Consider the following 20,885-nt stretch of genomic DNA (forward strand, 5'->3'; position numbering starts at 1 on the left):
TTCAAATATTTTTGCAATTTGTTATTTAGTAATAAAACCTTTGTCGCATGATCTTAGAAGTTTTCAAACGGTTTTAAAAATTAAGCCTGCATAAAGCATAAACAATCGATATTTGCTAGTATAAATGTTAGACGAATCAATTTTAGATTGCTTCGGCATGGACTATGAGTCTGGCCGTGAACACACCCCTTCTGTTTAACGTCGGTGGTTCCTTCGGCATATCACAACCCTGGAAAAGCTGTGGCTTCCATGCCAGTCCAAACATTCTGAATTCCAGCTTTTTTCCCTGGCTAAGGTCACTGGCGGCGCACGTTCCGAATGCCATGCAGTTGATACTGTACATTAGTCTTCTTATTCACTCGGCGTGCTCAGCAAAAAATGGGACCCTGATCTTCGGAACGCGTGCAGTGGATAAGACTTTGCAACAGCGCTGCCACATGGCGATTGTACTGTTCATTTTCTCGCTGTGGAATTTGATTTGCTATTATCCACTGGTGGTGCTGGCATCTTTTCAACTTCCGGCGTATAAAAATAATCCGATTCTGCAACTGTATGTGAGAAATTTCAGCCTTTCAGGATTTATGTTTTCGCCGGTAAGGTTACCAATTATTTAATAAATGTTGAACATAATTATATTGTTTTCTTTACAATTTACAGATAATATTTCTCGTCTGCAACGCGAGATACCGTCAAGAGTTGTTCGTTTTGTTAAGGTGTCCTTGCGTTGGGGAGAATCAGATAACTGATTGCTCATCCGGAGAAGACAAAAATCCCAAGAACGCTTTCACTCTCGTGAAAGTTCCCAGGAGTGCCGGTTGACACTGCACGCCAGTTATGGAGAAAAGCTTTAGAACAATGAGTGCATGACTGCTTTACAAGGCTAAAAAACGAACCGCATTCGACATTAAAAGGTTTAGAGAAATTACAGCAGCGCCATCAGCCATGTTCATAAAATGTTAATGGTTCCGGGAGGGGCATCGACGAAACCATTTGCCTACTCAAGCTCGTGACCCTTATTAACGAGATAAACTGCGTGATTAATAAGCCTTTCTTAAACAGATCTTCGAACTGAGTATTACGTTTATTAGAATAATGCCCGGTTCTTGCGCACAGCTATACTGCGTTTCCGCTGGAGCTAATTAATCATGCTCTAGAATTAGATTCCATCCAGTAAAGCGGACCGGAGAGAAGACAGGAAGTTCCTCTATATGTGCTTCCCATGAGGATCCACGTTGGTTTTACATTGGTTGGTTGGTTTTACATTTTCATTGTCCCTCCATGCCGTTGGTTTTACATTTTCATTGGTTTGTTTTACATTTTCATTGTTGGTTGGTTGGTTTTACATTTTCATTGTCCCTCCATGCAAACGATTTCCGTTTGCAGTGCTATGTTGAACGGTTAACCGTCACCGTTGTCAAAATACCTTGCATGACAAAAATAAATTCATGAAGTGCGACTGCGAACCAACCGGCCCATTTTAAAATATCTTTGTCATCCACTGTAATCAGTCAAAACAGTATACTAGACACTAGATGAGGATGGATCATCAGGTGTACATACTGCAAGACTGCACTTCTATACACTATACAGTCTCACCTGTGAAGAACATGGTATGCCCAGTCCCACAGATTTTTTTTCTGTAATCACATACTTTTTAAACCGCACAGTAAATTTCACCGATTATGAAGGTGCCCATATTTTTGTGCGAAAAGTATTCTACTTTATAAAACGTCCAACAGCTCCATGTGAAAACAACAAGTCGTACAAAATGGATGAGCATACTGAGCAGCCGAATCGCACACGCTATCGTTCACCCAACGGCTGTTGTGCGCATCATAGCATTGGACAGTCTTGACGGTTTCTCGATCCGCATTCAACTCATCTCCAAAGGTCAGCAGGTGATCTCCATAGGAAAACATCCCCAGAATTCGACGCTGATGTGCCGAAAGCGGCTGCATTCGCTCCCAGAATCCGGAGCGCATATCCAGACGCTGGAGAGGAGCCGGATGTGCTGCGTACGCCAGGCCCCACGGACTGTTTTCGGACATGTACAGAAACGGTCCGCAAAGAGCCGCTACGGGATTCGAGCGTGGCAAGATTGTCTTGGGACAGCGGCTGCAACTCCACTGTTCAGTGAGTGTGCTGAAGACGTTGATTTTTGTATGGTTGGAAGTTATGCGGGTAATTTGGTTGCCGATCACCGTAAGACACCCAGCGACAAGGTCACTGCAAAAGTCGGTGGTGCAGTGCAACACAACTTAAAAAAAAATTTTTAAACGATAATGCTTGTTATTAAACTGAACATTTAAGTTTTGTTTGTGATTGTAAAGCCTGTTTAAACCTTTTCAAATCTAGGACGGTGCTCTTTTAGCTTAGCATGTCTTTGTGGTCGGTTGTTATGAACAGTTCCCCATGCAGTCGAGATCTTTCACTTGTTGCAATTCAATTTCATTCAGTTTATTAAAATCGGTTAAGAAAGGTGCGTGGAAATACTTTAGTACTCGTACAAGAGGAAAAACAAAACGACCAACAAGCACAGTACGTACCGGTTCCCCTCAAAATATGGCAGACCCCGAACATAGCCAGTTCGGAGATCATGTTTTAGGAACTGGCATTGCTTGTTGCATCCATACACACAATGGTCAATAAATACCGGCTGTTGAGCATCGAAATCTAGACAATTCAGCGTGGTAATGCGGCGGAAAGCTTTGGTACCTAGGTCCAACGCCACCGTACCGCAGGGCGGCAGACGTTGATGCGCCGACGAAGAAACACTGGAAAGATTCGGCACCACTCTGTTGATACCGTTTTCCCACTTAATGCGATTCCCCTCGAAGATGCAACACGGACATTGTTCACTCCACCACTGAAAGATCAACTCCCTGCCAGTGCATGCAGCATACTTGCTCATCCGATGCGAACTGTTCGCTAGATCATCCGCATTCCACGGCCATTCGACCTTCCGGAGTTTCCTCCAGCGCGGATAGTATGCGTATAGCTGCGCACCGTTTGGGTTTGTTTGAATGTCTGATCCGCTCTGGTCCAATTGGGTGGGCATATCGGTTACGTATATTATAACGACACGCTTCGGAAGTCGGTAATGTGGAGTTACTTACTTCAGTGAAAGCGCATTTGCCGAAAGGAAGAAACCCTGCGATGCCGCTGCCCTTTATAATGACGATAGCAATAATGGGTCGTGCGATTTTCCTGTTAGGCTATCAAGATCTTCGACTAACTGATCCCAGTGTAATTTTGATAATGTTGTGAACACGTCCACATTCCAACGCAAGCCTTTATCGAACTGGCACCACGAAATGATGAGCTGCAAAACATTTATTTTATTAATCTTTGATATCAGTTACTTATAAGCGTAGCAATCCTTAATTTGAGCGAAACTTCTTAAAAAAATGACGACATTAATGCTGATACTTGTATTCAACAACAAAAGTACATTTAGGTACAGTACATTAAAAGTAATGTCACGTAATAAAGCATTCACAGCATACCGTTGCACTTACGCTAAATATATCTTTTTCGTTTTGGGCCGTCAGACTTTCATGGGACAAGAACCATGAAAATTCATCCCTGCTGTATTCCAGAAAAGTCTCCGATGTACCGAGACTGTGCAGATCGCACTGAAATAATTCGGAGGCAGCGCGCCGGCCGAGTTTCGGCTGATCACAGGAGTTGGCCAACTTCCACAGATAACAGCAATTATCCCGATTAACTATCAACTCAAGACGTTCGGCGCATTTACCGGCAATTTCCGCCAAGCCGAAGTGGTTAGCAGTTACCAACAGTTGAGCGAGCGGCACTCCCGTCTTATGCTCATCGAAGGGGTCTTCGCTGTTGAGCAAATTCTCTAGAAGCCGCTTCGCTGTACTCACGTCCACATCGACCGGAAGAATTAGACTGATGTCCTTTGGTTCCTTTTCCGTATAGCTTTCCTGACTGAACAATAATCCAAAGTAATCAGGCGCAATTTGCATCAGCAAGCGATAATTTGTGCGAAGAACACATTGTCCGTTGATTACTAAATTTATCAGATGATGGTTGTCTTTCCCATCTCTCTCCATAGCCTTTCCTTAAATGTTTCGAATATGCCACCGTACGATTAGTTTAAACAAAGATGGAAGTTATAGCAACACAATATCCAGTAAATTTCAAGAACGTTGAAGGTCCGTATGAAAACACAAAGATGGATCATATAACTATTACCGGTTAAACGATTCTTTCGATTCTGTACGCAGTAACGCAGCTATTGCATCAGTTTTCCTTTAACCTAATACATCGCTGACATCATAATACCGGGATAGGCTTAACCTTTGATACACAAACGTTTAATGAATGTTATCGCTTGGGGTTGAGCGGAATGTGTATATCGGTAGTGAACGGCGTGTTGGAACTTGGCCATAACTAGATCACAGTCATTATCGCTTTTTTTCAAAAGTGACGCAGCAATCGGCTTAAATTCCCTTTTTATAATTTTAGTCGGATAAAGATTCAGTTGTGGATAAACGATAATATTATACGGAAATTCTCTATCTGCATTGGTGAGTAAGCCACCCCACGATCGCGGGATGACGTCATAATTGTAAGTTGTAACTATATTTTCTGATTACATTCGATAAACAGTCATGAAACACACGATCGTTGAGTGGCTAGCTAACAACCAGCAAGTGCGTACGCAAAATAACTAAAAATAACTCAGAGTACTGCTCTGCAGTTTGCTTCAGTTTGAAAGCATGGTGCTCCAAATAATCACGTCGCTTTCCAAACCAACCTTCGACTTTGCAAATAGAGCTACTTTACCACAGCTGCATATTTACATCCTGCTATACGGTACATTAATTTAGAAAATATTAATAATTGTAACAGATCATGCAGTAATTGAATAACGAAGTTGAGAATGTAGTATCGTCTTCTTCATATTTGTTGCTTACCTCTGTGCTGTAAGTTTGTGGAGTTAAGAGAATCGTAAAACTTGTACTATATGGTTACAATGTTTAGTGGATATTAATTACCCTTTTTTTAATTGTCTCAATTTCGGGAAAGAAGGCATCAGAAATCTCCTGTTTCCCAGGTTCAGGGAAGATCCTTTGTGCTTGGCCTGGTGTGACAAGGGAATTCGCATAACCGGCAGGTATTCGTTGAATTAATTCGTTCCTGTCATCTGCTTCCGACAGTGGTCTTCCACAAATTAGTCACAAGAATGGCGGCCCTTACCTTCTGACATTAGAAGTGGCACTTGTTTGAACTGCCTCTCTTCTAACGCGACGGATACAGCAATATCCGCTCGACTGCGCCTTAACGGAAGCTTTTAAATGCACTGAATATAATCGTGTGAGGAGCTCATTATTTTATATAAATATATGCAATTAAAGTTTCCCTTATATTTGATACAAAATGTTTAATTACAGCAATGTTAGCATAATTTTCAATGTCACTAGCATCGCAAGTAACACTACCGTACCGGCTTGGATTGTGTACGAAGGAGCTTTGAAATTATGGTGTGCCGTATCACTATCGCAAGCGTATTTCGGGACATTCTTCTTTCTCTTACTCTTTTGGGTGCTGATGAAAATACGCGCCTATCGAACAGCTTCGGGAATTTTGATCCTGCATACTATTGGGGCAGATGCTACGATGGCCGCAGTACATTATCCTGTCAACATTTTAACCATATATTTGAATGGACGTTACAGTATGCTATCGGCCCAGCAGTGCGCCGGTGTGAATTTTATTCTGATTATCACCAGCGCGGTTACGTTCTACAGCAATACATGCTTGGCAATTAATCGCTTTGTTGCTATCATTTTTCCGCGTCGGTATAGTAAATGGTCAGCCAAATGGGTCGTTTGTGCAATGGTAAAGATTTCTTATACGTAAAGGGATAAGGAAGACACTTCAAGACAGGTTAATCATCAACGTACGATAACTCCACATTAACATTGATCCTTAACTATTTATTCGGCTATTACATTTGTCCGTTCAGTTTTTCTAATCAGTCTCCCTGAAAAAACTGAAAAAATATAAGATTAAACAACTGCTTACATAAAAGTGAACGTTCTATAAAACACATTGGTATAAATAACAAACGATGTCATCCGCCATGAAATATTGATTTTAGATTGCTTCAGCATGGGTTCTCAGTTTGGCAATTAACATGCCGCTTCTGTTTAAAGTCGGCGGTTCGTTTGGCATTTCGCAACCATGGAGAAGTTGCGGATTTCATGCCAGCTCCAACGCCCACAATTCCAGTTTTTTCCCTTGGCTGAGATCACTGGCTACGCATGTCCCGAACGCAGTACAAATGGTGCTGTATATTGTCATTCTTCTGCATTCTGCGTACTTTTCCAAAAAAGACCACTCTTCCCGGAATGCTATGGACAAAACGCTCCAAGAGCGTCGCCATACTGCCGTTGTTCTCTTCGCTTTCTCTTTATGGAATCTCGTCTGCTTTTACCCATTGGTGGTGTTGGCGTCCTTCCAGATGCCGACCTACCAAAAGAACCCCATTCTGCAGCTGTACGTGAGAAATCTTAGCCTATCGGGATACATGTTGTCGCCGGTAAGAGATCCCATGTGTGGTAAAGGTCACTACATATTTTGCAGCTTGTTACTGTCTCGAAAAGTTGCATTACTGAATCTGCTATAAAAAACTATCATATTGTTTTTCTTTCAGTTAATATTTTTAGCATGTAATGCGAGATATCGCAAAGTGTTGCTGAAGTTATTGAGACGGCCGTGCTTCACGGAAAACCAGACTGCCGATTCCTGTGCCGCGGAAAGCAGAAGAGTTCGGAGTAGGAGGGCTCTCACACCCCGAACCACAAAAACCTTCTCGCAAGCAAAAACCGATGGACTCAGTAAATAATATAGATCCATGTGAGTTTATAATGCTCTGTGCACAGCCTTTGTATTCCTATGCTGGGAAATATTTTTATCGAATTATTCTTTGCCGCAGTTTTACTGCAACTTTTAAAGAATGCATAATCACTGAAGGCTCTGTACTCGGTCGTGAACAATGCCAGTTGACAACCGGAAGTGACTGCTAACGCAGAAACTCTTGGAGAAGAAACGATTACTTCCTTCTTCGACTATCCATGAAAATTCTCGCCGTTCTTCGGAAATGAAGGAAGTGAGTGACAATGTGTCAGTCCAATGGTAGCAATAGTTTATCATAAAGTCTCATGATTTTCACTGAATCGCAATGACAGGCGTTGGATTGGGGCATCGTGTACTGAAAGCAAGATAAACTTTCGGCCTGTAGGCACATTGCATTTTTTCATGATATCCTATTTCGAGTGCCACCTACTTTTTTTGGAATTTTTGGTTCTGTTGGGATGGTTTTACTACAACGGCTTCCTAAATCATGACCTTCGTGTTTATTTGTAAAATTAGCCGCTGTTTGTAGACAGTGTGTTTATTTCGATAAGGCACTTCGTCAAGTCGCCCTCCACTGCCACGTGCCAGTGTGAACGTCTGGTTTCTTCCTTTAAACAGGGTGCATGTAAAATAATGGTACGTAAGGTATTATTTCGTGGAAGATAATACATAATACATGGACAAAGTTAGTTAACGCACGCAGGAAACCTACTTGTACGCATAATGAACTTATACGATGGAAAATGTGCACGCGTATATTGATCGACTGGAAAATTCGCAGGAGCGTTTCGCTTTCACAAACTTCGAGTGATTGTGTTTAGGTATTCAACCGCAGTTGCTGACACAGAAACCAACACAAACAAATCGGTCCGTAAATGGTATCGCAGCTATCGCCACATGCAACACTTAACCGCATACCTAAGACAAGGCTGACACTTGTACAAAATCTCTGCTTATACTTGCGCAGTAGCTGCGTTAATTGTCGCTAATGGCGCGATAAATGCCATGGAGCACGTGCCGATGCAGAGCGATCATAAGGTAAAAACCGAGAACGAAATAACAAGAACTCCGCACACGGCGTTTCCGCCAGCATTAACCCAAGGGACGACCACTTGTTTCCGTCATGTGCACCGAAACGCGGCGGTTGCTCCCTTTTCCTTCGTCCTGAATACGCATACCGCAAGTGAAAATTAATTTTGTCACAGGTGAGAAGATCACATCCGGTTGTTCGATATCCAGGCATAGGCTATTTGCTTTAAAATTCAACGATGAGTATTCAAACAGCCGAAAGACAGAACCGAACGTGTTAATTTCTAATTTGCCAAAATATACAGTACCAATTGGCGCAGTTAATTGTCGCATTGGTTTACTATTTCACTTGTAAACGCCATCATGGTCAAGTTCTCTTACAGAAGAAATGCTGAACACAACGATCAACAACTTCGCAATGGTAAATAACGCGAACAATATCAGCCGGAACAGCAGCACAGTGCCGGCATGGATAGTCCATAAATCGCAGCTGTCAATCTGGTTCGCCTTTTCTCTGTACGAAACATATTTGGGCAGTGTCCTGTTCCTAATATTTTTTACCGTGTTGTTTCACGTGAACGCTCATAAACGAGCCTCGGGTATTTTGATTATCCATACAGCTTTCTTGGACTTCACAATGTGCACCGTTCACTGCCCGTTGAATATCCTTGTGGTGTACTATAACGGGCGCCGGACGTTCCTACCAGAGAAATACTGCATCTACGTTAACGGTCTGCTGTTGATCACGACGAACATTATTCATTATGCTAATGCTTGTCTGGCAGTCAATCGTTTTGTGGCAGTTGTTTCTCCACATCGGTACAAGGCGTGGACAACCAGGAAAGCAATTTTGTCCATGGTAAGCAAAAATATGTTTACCCGATATTTAGGCAAATTTGGGATTGAAATATTGCTACCATCCAAAATAGACAGCCTATGTACACTATCTAAAATCCTTCATACCTCGTGCACTGTAACGGCATGTTGTTTTACAAACCGGGCTTCAGGTACTGTACGTATTATAATTTAATAGCAACATTAAATCGATAAAATAATTGGTTCTATTCCAGAATAAAATCTTTAATGATGATTTTATAATGAAGTTTAAAACATTAGTACTGCAGAAAGTTGGATAGGTCTCCATAAAAAAATTCAGAAAGAAAAGCAGGAACTCCGAATCACCGACTCCAAGAAATGTAAATTTAAACCGATCGGAATGCAGGAAAATCGAAGGATTTTATTCAGTGCGAACACTGTGCCCTCGAGCAAGGTTGTCACTTTGTGCTTCAATCAGCCATCAAATTTTTTTAAAGGCATACGTGTTTTACATGCCACATGGGCAGAATTACTGGGATTGATTTGATTGGCTGATTCTGATTCTGGTTTAGCTTGGCTCAGCTTGGGCGCTTGGCATACTAGTCAATATCCCGGTACTCCTGGGAATCGGTGGGTCGTTCGGGCTATCAGGTACCTGGGGCAGCTGTGGTTTTCATGAGAATCCCCGTGATCCACACTGGAGTTACCACCCGGTGATGCGCGTGCTAGCAGTTTACGTACCCAACTCACTGCAGCTAACGCTGTATCTGTGGATGTTAATGCATTCCGCCTACACCGCATGGAAACGCTCGCCGCTTGCTCCCCGGAATGACATACTGGAGAAGAAACAGCTGCAACGGAGAAAATTTGCCTGTGTACTGCTGGGGTTCTCCCTATGGAGTTTTGCCTGCTACTACCCGATGGTCATCCTAGCGTCCTTCAATCTGCGCTCCTATCAAAACGATCCCATTGTACAGCTTTATGTCCGCAACTGCAGCGTGCTAGGTTTCGCAATGACGCCGGTAAGTGTGAGCAATTCTGTATATCCATTCAACCTGATTTATGAAACTGTTCTAAAGGGTTTGTGTTTCAGGTTGTATTCTTCGTACTCAGTGAAGAGTACCGAAATGGTTTGGTGTCCCTCGTCAGACGTGTCCGAGGAATTGTAGAGAGAAAGGCACATAAAGGAAATAAGTCATTGGTCTAGCCACAAAGACATATCCTGGCAGTTCAAGTTAAGCGGTCCATCAGAATATTTTGCCTTGGAGTTGGAACACTATATTTCCCTCATCAGTATAGTAAACGACTTAATGCTAGATATAGTCCCAAATAATATGTTAAACACTATTCAGTAATGTTGGCTGGCAATCGCTGAAAAAGAAAGCCAACTTGCGTTGATTTTTAGCGTTAAATTTCTGATACTGTAAGTCCATCGATAGCTTTGCTAATTACTGCCATGTACTGCAATCTGCACCAGGACTGCTTATAAAATTGGCTTACATAACTTGGAATATGAACACCCGCTTATCTTTCCGTCAATATGGGACTGCACGTATACAGGACTATGACAGTGTCGTAAACTCGTAGGTAGCGTTTTACTCTATAAATTTATAAAGTGAATATTCTATGATGTATCTGTAGCAGTATAGAGAAACATGTATGTCTTCGTTTAAGTACTTTTACACTTAAATAAAAAGGACATACAATAGCAGAACCTAATAATACAGCAGCAAACTTATTAATTATCCACTATTTACAGTGAACACCTTGACGAAAGTAGAGCTAAAATAATATTACTTTCACCTTACTAATACTACTGTATGACACTTTAAGCTACAAAACGAAAATAACAAAGAATTTTGCATTCATTAATGCGGCTTGATTTCTTCGGTCCAGATCTCGACATAACAGCGCGGAATTTTACAGTCAATAGGTCATCAATGCAGCACGTCTCACCTAGCGGATGAGGGAATACTAGCATTTGGTGCCTGCAGGCTACGATTCCCGCGGTGCTGGATTTACTATACGACTGCTCCTCACCAGTTTCATTTTAATTATCGTAGAAATTCCATTCGGTCAGCATAATATTACTGTCTCGTACAGTACTCAGAGATTCTTGCTTTGAACGTGTTCGGTTAAAATGCAAAGAAATTCGACATTTTTAACAAATGTCACAGCCCACAAACCTGGACAACAACAAGCAAGAATGATTATCAAGAGTATGTATGCTGACCTTGTAACCGGAATGGCTGTTCTGGACATGATTCGTGCCAGGTCCGATCGAAACGTCCTGCATTTCTGACAATTTTTATTGTTTTTTAATGATTTCAAAGAGCGTTTACCGAAATGTCGTTTTCGTGACATTGGACCACAAAGTGTGCGAAGGTGGCTGTATGTTGTTCAAAGCGGTGTTGTCATTGCGCCCGAGTCGACTGCTTAACGGATTACAAAGTACTGCAAGAATTGCGTTGAGAGGTCGTACTTCCTGATGCAGTAACACTGGTAAACTTGCAGAGACGTCTCTGCAGTTGGCGTGTACCTAGAGTAGAAACATGTAATCATTTTCTGCTCTCTGATGGTGATTATGAAAAGTTAGCGACCGCGGTCATCAGGTTCTTTGAAGTTTTCATAGCTCTAGATTGGTTACCGATATTATTAATTTCCTATAATATCCAGTTGTTTATTTACTCATTACTGGTGTGTCGGATAATGGTGGAATACTATACTATGAATACTATGAATATCACTTTCCATTGTTTAGCGTTATGAAATGCACATGCTGTCCTTTTTCTCTTTACTTACTACATGAGTATGCATCTACTTCTAAAGCTCACCGGCATCTTGAATTTTAAAGCCGTGTATTGTCGTATAATGTCTTTCATAAAAATAGATGGACTTGAATTTTAGCGTTGCATCTAGTCCATCTCAACCATCGGATGCCGTTCAGTATTGCATTTGGCTCCCAGTGCATCCACTCAAATTTTCTTCAGTCATCAAAGCCATTTATTCCCGAACAAAAGCTGAACACAGCCGTTAATAACTCCACAAAGCAGAATATGGTGCATAATATCAGCAAGAACTCCACTAGCGACTTACCGGCATGGATAATCTATAAATATCAGCTGACAGTTTGGTTCGCCTTTGCAATATCTGAACCTTATTGGGGCAGTGCACTGTTCTTGATAGTTTTCACTGTACTCTTTCACATAAAAGCTCATAAACGAATATCGGGTATTTTGATTTTCCATACAGCTTTCTTGGACTTCACAATGTGCACCATTCACTGTCCGCTGAATATTTTTGTGGTATTCTTTAACGGTCGCCGCACTTTCTTACCAGAGAAATACTGTAGCTATGTTGACGGTCTGCTGTTGATCACGACGAACGTTATTCATTTTGCCAATGCATATCTGGCAGTCAATCGTTTTGTGGCTTTTGTTTTCCCACACCGCTACAAAGCATGGACCACCAGAAAAGCGCTGTCGTCGATGGTGAGAAAAGCGTTTAAAAGCAATTTGACAGTTTCATAAATCTGGCACAGTTATACTAACCAATATTACGAACTAATTTATGTGCAATTCCTGTAAAATTTATTTCACTCACAAACTACCGCATCTTGCTGATGCGCTCAGCTCATTGAATTCGTCGGTTTAGTTTGGCTCAGCGTGGGCGCTTGGCGTGTTAGTCAATATTCCGGTACTGTTGGAAATCGGTGAGTCATTTGGACTATCTGGCACGTGGGGCAGTTGCGGCTTTCATGAAGATTCACACTGGCGCTACCATCCTGTGTTGCGCGTGTTGTCAGTGTATGTACCCGATGCACTGCAGTTAGCGCTATATCTAAGCCTGCTACTGCATTCCGCATACACGGCATGGAAACGATCGCCGCTAGTTCCCAAGAACGACATACTGGATAAAAAAAAGCGAAAGCGAAGAAATTTCTCCGATGTTCTCTGTTGGTTCTCCTTATGGAATATCGCTTGTTATTATCCCGTGGTCATTCTGGCGTCGTTTAATCTGCCCTGGTATCAAAACGATCCCATTGTACAGCTTTACGTCCGCAACTGCAGTGTGTTAGGTTTCGCAATGACGCCGGTAAATTCGTGATATACATAGGTGTGCATTGTGACTTTTGATCCATATATACTTCTATGAACCCTTACAAGCGGTGCATTTACATGCATTTCAGGTTGTATTATTCCTCCTCAGTGACGAATACCGAAATGGTTTGGCATCATATCTCAGATAGGTCCGTAACATTTCAACGGAAACTTTAGTAGTGGACACATGTAAGAATTTTCTCAACAAGAACACAACCTGCTCGTCCGAACGAGGCCACGGCACATTCCCCAGGCTCAAACCTTACGTTAGAATACACTGTTCTTGTCATGTTCTCGCCGTTTAATCATAACTCGAATTCCTGTGTTCAAAAGTAAAGACGTTAAAAAATTAATTATCTTTGTTTTTCTCAGTGACATACTCTTATTATTTTTGTTTGATATGACTGTACGATTAGCTGATGCCATTATAATGCTCATACTTTTAATCCATAATCGCGTATGCATCGCCATGACGGAAATAGATGAAACGCTCTCTGTCAAGAAACCCTGGGGCTCAAAAATGTGTTGCTCGGCATGGCGGTGGAAGCTCCAATAAGTGTGGAACGTGGCTTTGATAACAGAGAAGTCAGAGCGGCGGAAATATTTTCGTTTCTGTTACTGTTAAGACGCCTGTTTCTGTTCAGCTTTTTTAACTGATTAATACACATTAGGGGTACAAGGAAAGTAACTAAAAAACTAATTTTGACTGCTTTTCCTAAGTAGTACGTCACTCGCACGGGTTGCATAAAAAGGACAGATACATTTTGGATATTTTGCTATTAAACCGCGGCCATATACAACGATTTTCGCTGCACCACTGATAATACTACTCTGTACGGTCATAATCGTAACTTGCATTATTAGCAAACATACCCTTTTGCGTCAGCGTGCGATTGCATGAGTTATGACGGTTATTAATATTGCACAACCGCACATTGTGGACTCGGTTCGTGCATGAAACCCACTACTCCCACATGCGTTCTCTGCGCATCAGTTATTACTGATTCCCTGCTTGATATGCATGTAAAACCCTCGCAAAGTCCGCGAGCGCACCTTAATCCGATTTATCGAAGACATTGTGCCGTGGCGACCCAAGCGATAATAAAATTAGAAATTGATAATGCTGTTAACGCTTGATGTGGCCAACCTACTAGCTTAACGTGTCATGTATTGTCATGTGTAGGAATCGTATCTTTATTGTATCGTAATGGTCCGGAAAACAACTGAAAGGAAACTGAGGAATCGTAACTAGAGAACCGGGAAAACACAAGAGAAGTTGCTAAGAAGACAAGGACAAAGGACAGAAATAGGAAAGTATTAGAAGGACAATAAACACGTGAACTCAGTATACTACATTCCCTTCCCTCGCCCAAAAAGAGCTGGGTTGAACCATTGCATCAGAACCATATATTTAGCAGCATACAAACCATAGAACCATAGCAACAAGAACCACGGCAACAGAACCATATAGTTAGTGAACTCTGAACCACTGAGACGAAGCGTCGTAGGAACCGGAACTGGAATCACAGTATGTCGTATGGAGGACGCGGTGCGTAATCCGTAATGTAGTTATTCGTAGCGACGTCGGATTTCTTCTGTGAGCGGCATGCCTTTGCTATATGACCTTTCTTCCCACAGTTATGGCATACGTGTTTCCTGTAGAAACAGCGCTCGCGCATGTGATCGGTTGATCCACAGGAATCGCATCTTCGCTTAGGGGAACTGGAATCGGAATCGGACTCGTTTTGATTGCTGGTGGGTGGCTTGTGGCTTCCATTTGCACTGGATTGACCACTGGAATTGGATGTCTTTTGCTTGACAACCGTTGACCTTCTGCTAGCTGTGACTTTCATCACAGTTTCACGGTCTTGGCTGGACGTACTGGCCGTAGCTTCTTCAATGCCGGTTTCCATCTTCCTGGCGGCGTTCAGGGTCTCTTCGTGGGTCTGGTATTCGTTTATCAGTAGGTGACGGCGGACGGAATCCGACTGGATGCCGTTTATGAAGACGGCGCTGAGCATCGGGTCGATGATGTCAGCGGGAAACTTGCATACGGTACTCCTGTACCGTAACCTGCTGGAGTATGCCGCCAGCGATTCGTCCTTCCCTTGGACAGTTCGGAACAGGTGTGCCCACTCCGCGACCTTGAATGTGTACTTGTTGTACACTGTATCCAATTTGGCCAGCAGCATTTCTATGGTGAGTTTCTTGTCCGTGATGGCAGTCGGCCTGCACATCGAGACAAGCATCTCGAATGGCTTGACCTCCAGCGAGTTCAGAAGCAGCCCTTTCTGCTTCTCCACGGGGATGTCGGCGAATTCGATATAGCTGTGGAGGTTTTCTTTCCACATATCCCACTGCATCGACTCGGGATTAAACCGTAGGATGGGATGAGTTTCTGGTGTCGCCATATTCGAACGAATTAAGAAGCGAACTAGCGCTGTTAAGCCGTATATAAAGAACTCGTACACTTCAATGATAGAGATCTACAGTATTACACAAGCTTCACGCCATTGTCATGTATTGTCATGTGTAGGAATCGTATCTTTATTGTATCGTAATGGTCAGGAAAACAACTGAAAGGAAACTGAGGAATCGTAACTAGAGAACCGGGAAAACACAAGAGAAGTTGCTAAGAAGACAAGGACAAAGGACAGAAATAGGAAAGTATTAGAAGGACAATAAACACGTGAACTCAGTATACTACATAACGCATAAGGAAAATGCTTTCCCGGGCATGCAGAGACAGCAACACCATTTGCAGTACAATTTCTGTCAGTAACAGAACGGCAAGTTACCCTATAATTCAGCCGGCACTAAGCTGAGCTTTAGCCTGCATCAAGGTCCGCCGGTCACTCCGACCTTTTCGTCGGCCCAACGTTGACGCAAAGCAAGTTTATTTTTGGTTGTCGGAACAGTCCCGTTAGTTAATGACGGTACCGATTCACCGCGTGCGGATTTGTTGGCGCGTTGACATTCAGTGCCGGCGACAGAACTTGTTGTATCGGTGCCCGGTTAAAATGCACAGAAATTCGACATATCTGCTTGGCTCTATGGCCAATAATACTGCACAACCACCAGCATGGATTGTTTACAAAGATCAGTTAAAATTGTGGTGCGCCGTTTCATTGTCGGAGTGCTGCATTGGTACGCTACTGCTGGTGTTATTTCTTGTGGTGCTTATCCGCACCGGTGGTCACAAATCCGCTTCCGGTATTTTAATTCTACATACCGTTCTTCTCGAAACCAGTTTGTGCGCTGTAAATTTCCCAGTAAACATCCTGACCATTTGCTTAAACGGTCGCATGGAATTCCTAACGACGACATCCTGTGCGATTGTGAACTTTATAGGCTTGGTTAACGCACAGTTGACGTATAATTCCAACACGTGTCTAGCGATTAATCGTTTCGTCGCCGTGGTTTTTCCCAGGCAATACAAAAAATGGACAACGCGACGAGTACTAGCAGCAATGGTATGTTGAATTAACTTCTGATTATTCAAACATCAACTTTATCCAAACATGATACCTAACCGCCATCCTCTAATGTTTCGGCTACGAAATTCGTTTCTTTTTACAGATAGGTTTATCCTGGCTCATTGGATTCGTGGCAAACATACCGTTACTGCTTAGTTTTGGCGGTTCTTTTGGTATATCGCAGCCATGGAGAAGCTGCGGATTTCATGTCGACCGCAACCGTCCGCATGGATTTTTTTATCCCATTCAAAAATCAATTTCCATGGACGTTCCCAATGCGATCCAAATACTTCTTTACGTGATTATGTTGGTGCGGTCCCGGAAAACACGATATCCTGGGAATAATGTGTTGCAGAAGCAAGTTCAAAAGCACCGGCGGTTGGCCGTAGTCCTGTTCATCTTTTCGGTGTGGAACGTTGTTTGGTTTTACCCACTGGTTATTTTAGCAGTATTCCAGTTACCCACTTACCGCCAAAATCCTACTGTACAGTTATACGTCCGGAATTTTCCGCTGACAGGATTCGCTATGTCGGCGGTAAAGTTGTCTATACTTCCAGGATAACTTCTACCTTGGCATTTTAACACCGAATTATGCGCAATATAATTGAACCAAATTTTGATTTTTCTAAATTGGTAATGCTAATTTTAATGTTTCAAATGCGTTATAAGCGAAAGATTTGTAACGTTGCACTTTCCACACTTCCACGCTGCATCACAAAGGGGAAAGTAGACTGCGTAAGCGTGATTTTCGGTGTATCGTTGTACTGTACATTTGTGTGATTCCACTGAACAAAATGTTTTATATTTTCAGATCATATTCTTCTCTTTGAATGCCACCTACCGCGCAGCCCTGCAGGACATACTGAAAAAAATTTGTCCCAAGTGTCATGGTCATCGTTGTAAAAAAGTGGATCCATCTGTGAGCATGAAAGCTCTGCCTCCAATGCCTAAAATTCCGTGAACTGACTACCGGACCACTATAAACGAGCAAACCATTTTGTACTCATTGTTCGCACAATTGCTGTTTTGCTCTTTTTTGTACCGGTGCAGTAGTATACGGATTGAAGTGATGTAGGGTTTTTTCTGCTGCGCTGTACATTTCACGTAATTTGGCCAATATAAAAAAAACAAGCTGGGTTGTGAAATTGAGATAACGAATTACTACTCTAAGCTTGTGCTGTATCCGTAATATAAAACGATCGACGCACCTTGCTTTCCTGATTTATAATTTGATTTATAATTTTAACAAATGATATTAATGAACCTTATAAAGCTTTCACTTGTCCACGTCGAAGGCGGTTAATGAATGTGTCCGGGACTGTACACGTCAGTAATTCCTTTAAAGTGCTTCGTTTGTTGGGATGTTGTACTGTGGATATCTATCTCATGTTGCAACTGCAACGCTATCTGCAGAGGCGTCTCTACAATTTATACTTAGTGTCGGCACCAGGTAATTACGGTACTTTCAGTTTAAGAATTATGGTACTGACGATGGTTCTGAACGATGTTTATTATGAATTTTTTAATTATTCTTTACACACTTTCCAGTTGGTTTGCCGACATCAGTACTGGTTTGCGCTGGATAGTTTGTTCACTGCTTTTACTTGACGACCAGAGTACTGAGAGAAGTGCCCTGTTGGTAGACGCTCTCCAGTTTATTACTACGAGTTTAAGATATAAGTAGTGCATTTAAATATACATCTTCTTTGCTTGCTTAAAATAACAGATGAAAGACTAATGAAATACTGTATAATGCAGTTAATATGATGCTGTCTGTCTATCAGATTAGCAGATGCAGCACTCTTGATATTTCTGCCTGTGAACCGAAACGGCTTTGAGCAATTGGCTGTAAGTACTGTAACTCGAACATTTTGTCGTCTTTTGCAGTTTGTAAATATACGGTGAGGACCTTCCAAATACTAGGGAATCGGTCTGCAGCGGAAGTAGGGCAAATCGTTTTGATATGGGCTTTGTATTAACACAATAGCATAACGGGAACATTATTATGAAACCAAGATGAGGACCTACTTGATTGCGTTATGTGTTCTTCAGTCAACAAACGCCTGCGCACAAGCGAGTAGTATTACAAACATAATGCAGTATTCCAGGATGTCGCTGTTGTTAGCCGCATCATACACGGTGCTCGTTTCCGAATGCTCCATGACGCATTCCAGATTAAATATTCAAGTAAAGCCGACTCGTGATCGCTCAGAAAACTGAAGACTGAATGAAATCCCCCGCAGCGGAAGGCACAAATCTGCAGTGTGCTCCGTTACCATTTTTATACGGAGAATAAAAGGTCACCTTCCACTTGTTTGTCCACCACCGCCCACGATGACGCTGCAAACCTGAGATTGTTGTTTTAATCTAAACAAAACACCTAGCTTATGCTTGCATGTGCTTGTCTTGGAACCGGACTGGGAGCTTTGATTTGAGATCAAACTGAATAAACAGTAATATGTATGTTATATTCAGGTTCCGTTTATGTGGCATTAGTCCTTAATTTATCCCGCTTTATAACTGCCAGTCTGCCAGTAAATAAAGCTGATGTGGTCGTTACGAGCTTTCTGCTTAGTGTCTGGTTCGATCCCACCATGAATCTCAATATAACCGCAAATTCCACGACAGCCTTGCCGGCATGGATCACCTATCATGCCCAACTGCGGACCTGGTTTGTTATTTCTTTATCGGAGACTTATGCCGGCAGTGTCATGTACTTGGTGTTTTTCGCTGTGTTGCTGCGTTTGCGCACGCACAAGAGGGCTTCGGGGATTTTAATTCTCCATACTGCCCTATTGGATTTTACGATGTGTGCCATTCATGTACCGATAAATATTATGGTAGTATATTTTAATGGTGATCATAAATTTCTGCCGGACAAACTGTGCATTTATCCTCACAGCTTAATGTTGATAAGTGGTACCATTACCAATTTAACTAATGCCTGTTTGGCTTTAAATCGGTTTGTTGGGATTGTTTTTCCGCATCACTACAAATCATGGGCAGCAAGGCAAGCATTAACTGCAATGGTAAGCGAAACGGAAGTATGAGTGACGCACGCATCTAGAGTAACGCACGCAACTCTCACGATCAGTACATGTATAAATTCTTGTATAAAAATAATTCATACTAAAATGGCGTAGCTATAGCTACTTGGCAGTTTGCAACAATTTAAGGAAGGTGCAGATGTATTTTATATTTTTGCGGCTACTGCACTAAAGTGTACGCTTTATCAACTATCTAGACGTTAAACGTCTTAAATTTTATTGACGGTACAAAAGTCAAAATGTTTCTATAGATATCAAGGTAAAGATATGCTGATTAAACTGCCTCAGCCGACAGCAGAAATAAGCGGCCAAATTAATAATTATGCAGAACATTACATCTAAATTAGCCGATGCCGGTGCTGTTGTACTATCGAGGTACTGATATTGGGAATGTAAAAAATGGACGCTGGCGTGAGTGTACGTCACTGCCACAAAAATGCACTACGAACACAACACGTACGCACTATGCATATACTACTGTATGCACTACTTATGACTTATGCATGATACCAACACCGTGCGAAGTAATCATGCTGTACAAGAAATTCAATTCCCTGCAGCATTAAAACTGTAGGTCAGGTGTTGTTTTTGATGGATTTCATCAACTGGTTGATTTAGATAACATCATCATGGATACTCGGCGTGACGTTTAACCTTCCTCTGCTGCTGGGCGTTGGTGGCTCGTTTGGATTGTCAAATACCTGGGGCAGTTGTGGCTTCCATGAAAATCCCGGTGATCCACACGCGCGCTATTTCCCTGTGATGCGAGTGCTGATGGTGTACGCTCCGAATGCGCTACAGTTGACCCTGTATGTAACAATGCTGCTGCATTCCGCCTGCGTTGCCCGGCACACGCCTTTGTCTCGGGCCAATGATGTCATAGCCAAAAAGCAGCTACAACGAAGGAAGTTTGCGATGGTGCTTTTGGGATTTTCCTTGTGGAACTTTGCTTGTGACTACCCAATGGTTATCATCGCAACCTTTCACCTGCCTTCGTATCAACGGGATCCCATTCTGCAGTTGTACGTTAGGAATTTTGGAGTAATAAGTTACGCCATGACACCGGTAGGCGGATATTGCAGAGATGATTTGATTTGTGATACACAGAAAACATGTTTCAATTCCATCAACAATTATTTTTGGTGGTTTTCAGGTTGTTTTCTTTGTTTTGAGCAAAGAATACCGTACCGGCTTAGTATCCACAACAAAACGGCTCTGCTGGATGCATTCCGTTCATCCGCATGTGCAGCCGGGGAACTCTATGGCTCTCGCAATAAGGAACCAGAGCCATCTAGATTCTACTCCTCCATCTAAAACTGCCAGCAACAGACGTTCAGTTTCTTTGAAACCGTTACATTCTATAATCCAGTAACGATCTCGAAAACTCTCGCATACGGTTCTTTTTAGAATCTTTCACTGAAAACAATACTGCTTCAACGCTTTTACTGGAGGCATTACTGATAGAATAAAGAAACTAGTTCGTTCATGACTATCCATACTAAGTATTATCCGGAAATGTTGCGCTTCCG

General features: G+C 42.3%; 2 protein-coding genes across 3 annotated transcripts; both read right to left on the reverse strand.

Annotated features, from left to right (window-relative positions):
• Positions 1–1,477: 1,477 nt before the first annotated feature.
• LOC129582777 (uncharacterized) lies at positions 1,478–4,252 on the reverse strand. Of its 2 annotated transcripts, none has more exons than XM_055474387.1 (3): positions 3,519–4,252; positions 2,547–3,322; positions 1,478–2,226 (listed from the first exon to the last, which is right to left on the reverse strand). In XM_055474387.1, exons 2-3 carry the CDS (start codon positions 3,056–3,058, stop codon positions 1,722–1,724), a joined length of 1,017 nt encoding a protein of 338 aa, XP_055330362.1. In that variant the 5' UTR covers positions 3,059–3,322; positions 3,519–4,252; the 3' UTR covers positions 1,478–1,721. Both variants share the same exon structure in this region, with proteins under 2 accessions (XP_055330362.1, XP_055330363.1).
• A 10,104-nt stretch (positions 4,253–14,356) lies between these two features.
• LOC129582825 (uncharacterized) lies at positions 14,357–15,244 on the reverse strand. The gene has a single exon (XM_055474439.1). It carries the CDS (start codon positions 15,242–15,244, stop codon positions 14,357–14,359), a length of 888 nt encoding a protein of 295 aa, XP_055330414.1.
• Positions 15,245–20,885: the final 5,641 nt, after the last annotated feature.

This window comes from Paramacrobiotus metropolitanus, unplaced genomic scaffold (assembly GCF_019649055.1).
Source record: "Paramacrobiotus metropolitanus isolate TYO unplaced genomic scaffold, Prichtersi_v1.0 Parri_scaffold0000008, whole genome shotgun sequence".
NCBI lineage: Eukaryota > Metazoa > Tardigrada > Eutardigrada > Parachela > Macrobiotidae > Paramacrobiotus > Paramacrobiotus metropolitanus.

What these genes read in the sequence shown, in the direction of transcription:
- LOC129582825 (XM_055474439.1), bottom strand. Translation starts at nt 15,244, where the DNA reads ATGGCGACACCAGAAACTCATCCCATCCTACGGTTTAATCCCGAGTCG.
- LOC129582777 (XM_055474387.1), bottom strand. Translation starts at nt 3,058, where the DNA reads ATGCCCACCCAATTGGACCAGAGCGGATCAGACATTCAAACAAACCCA. An exon ending in CCATATTTTGAGGGGAACCG is followed by an intron (nt 2,227 to 2,546) that starts GTACGTACTGTG and finishes CGACTTTTGCAG; the next exon opens with TGACCTTGTCGCTGGGTGTC.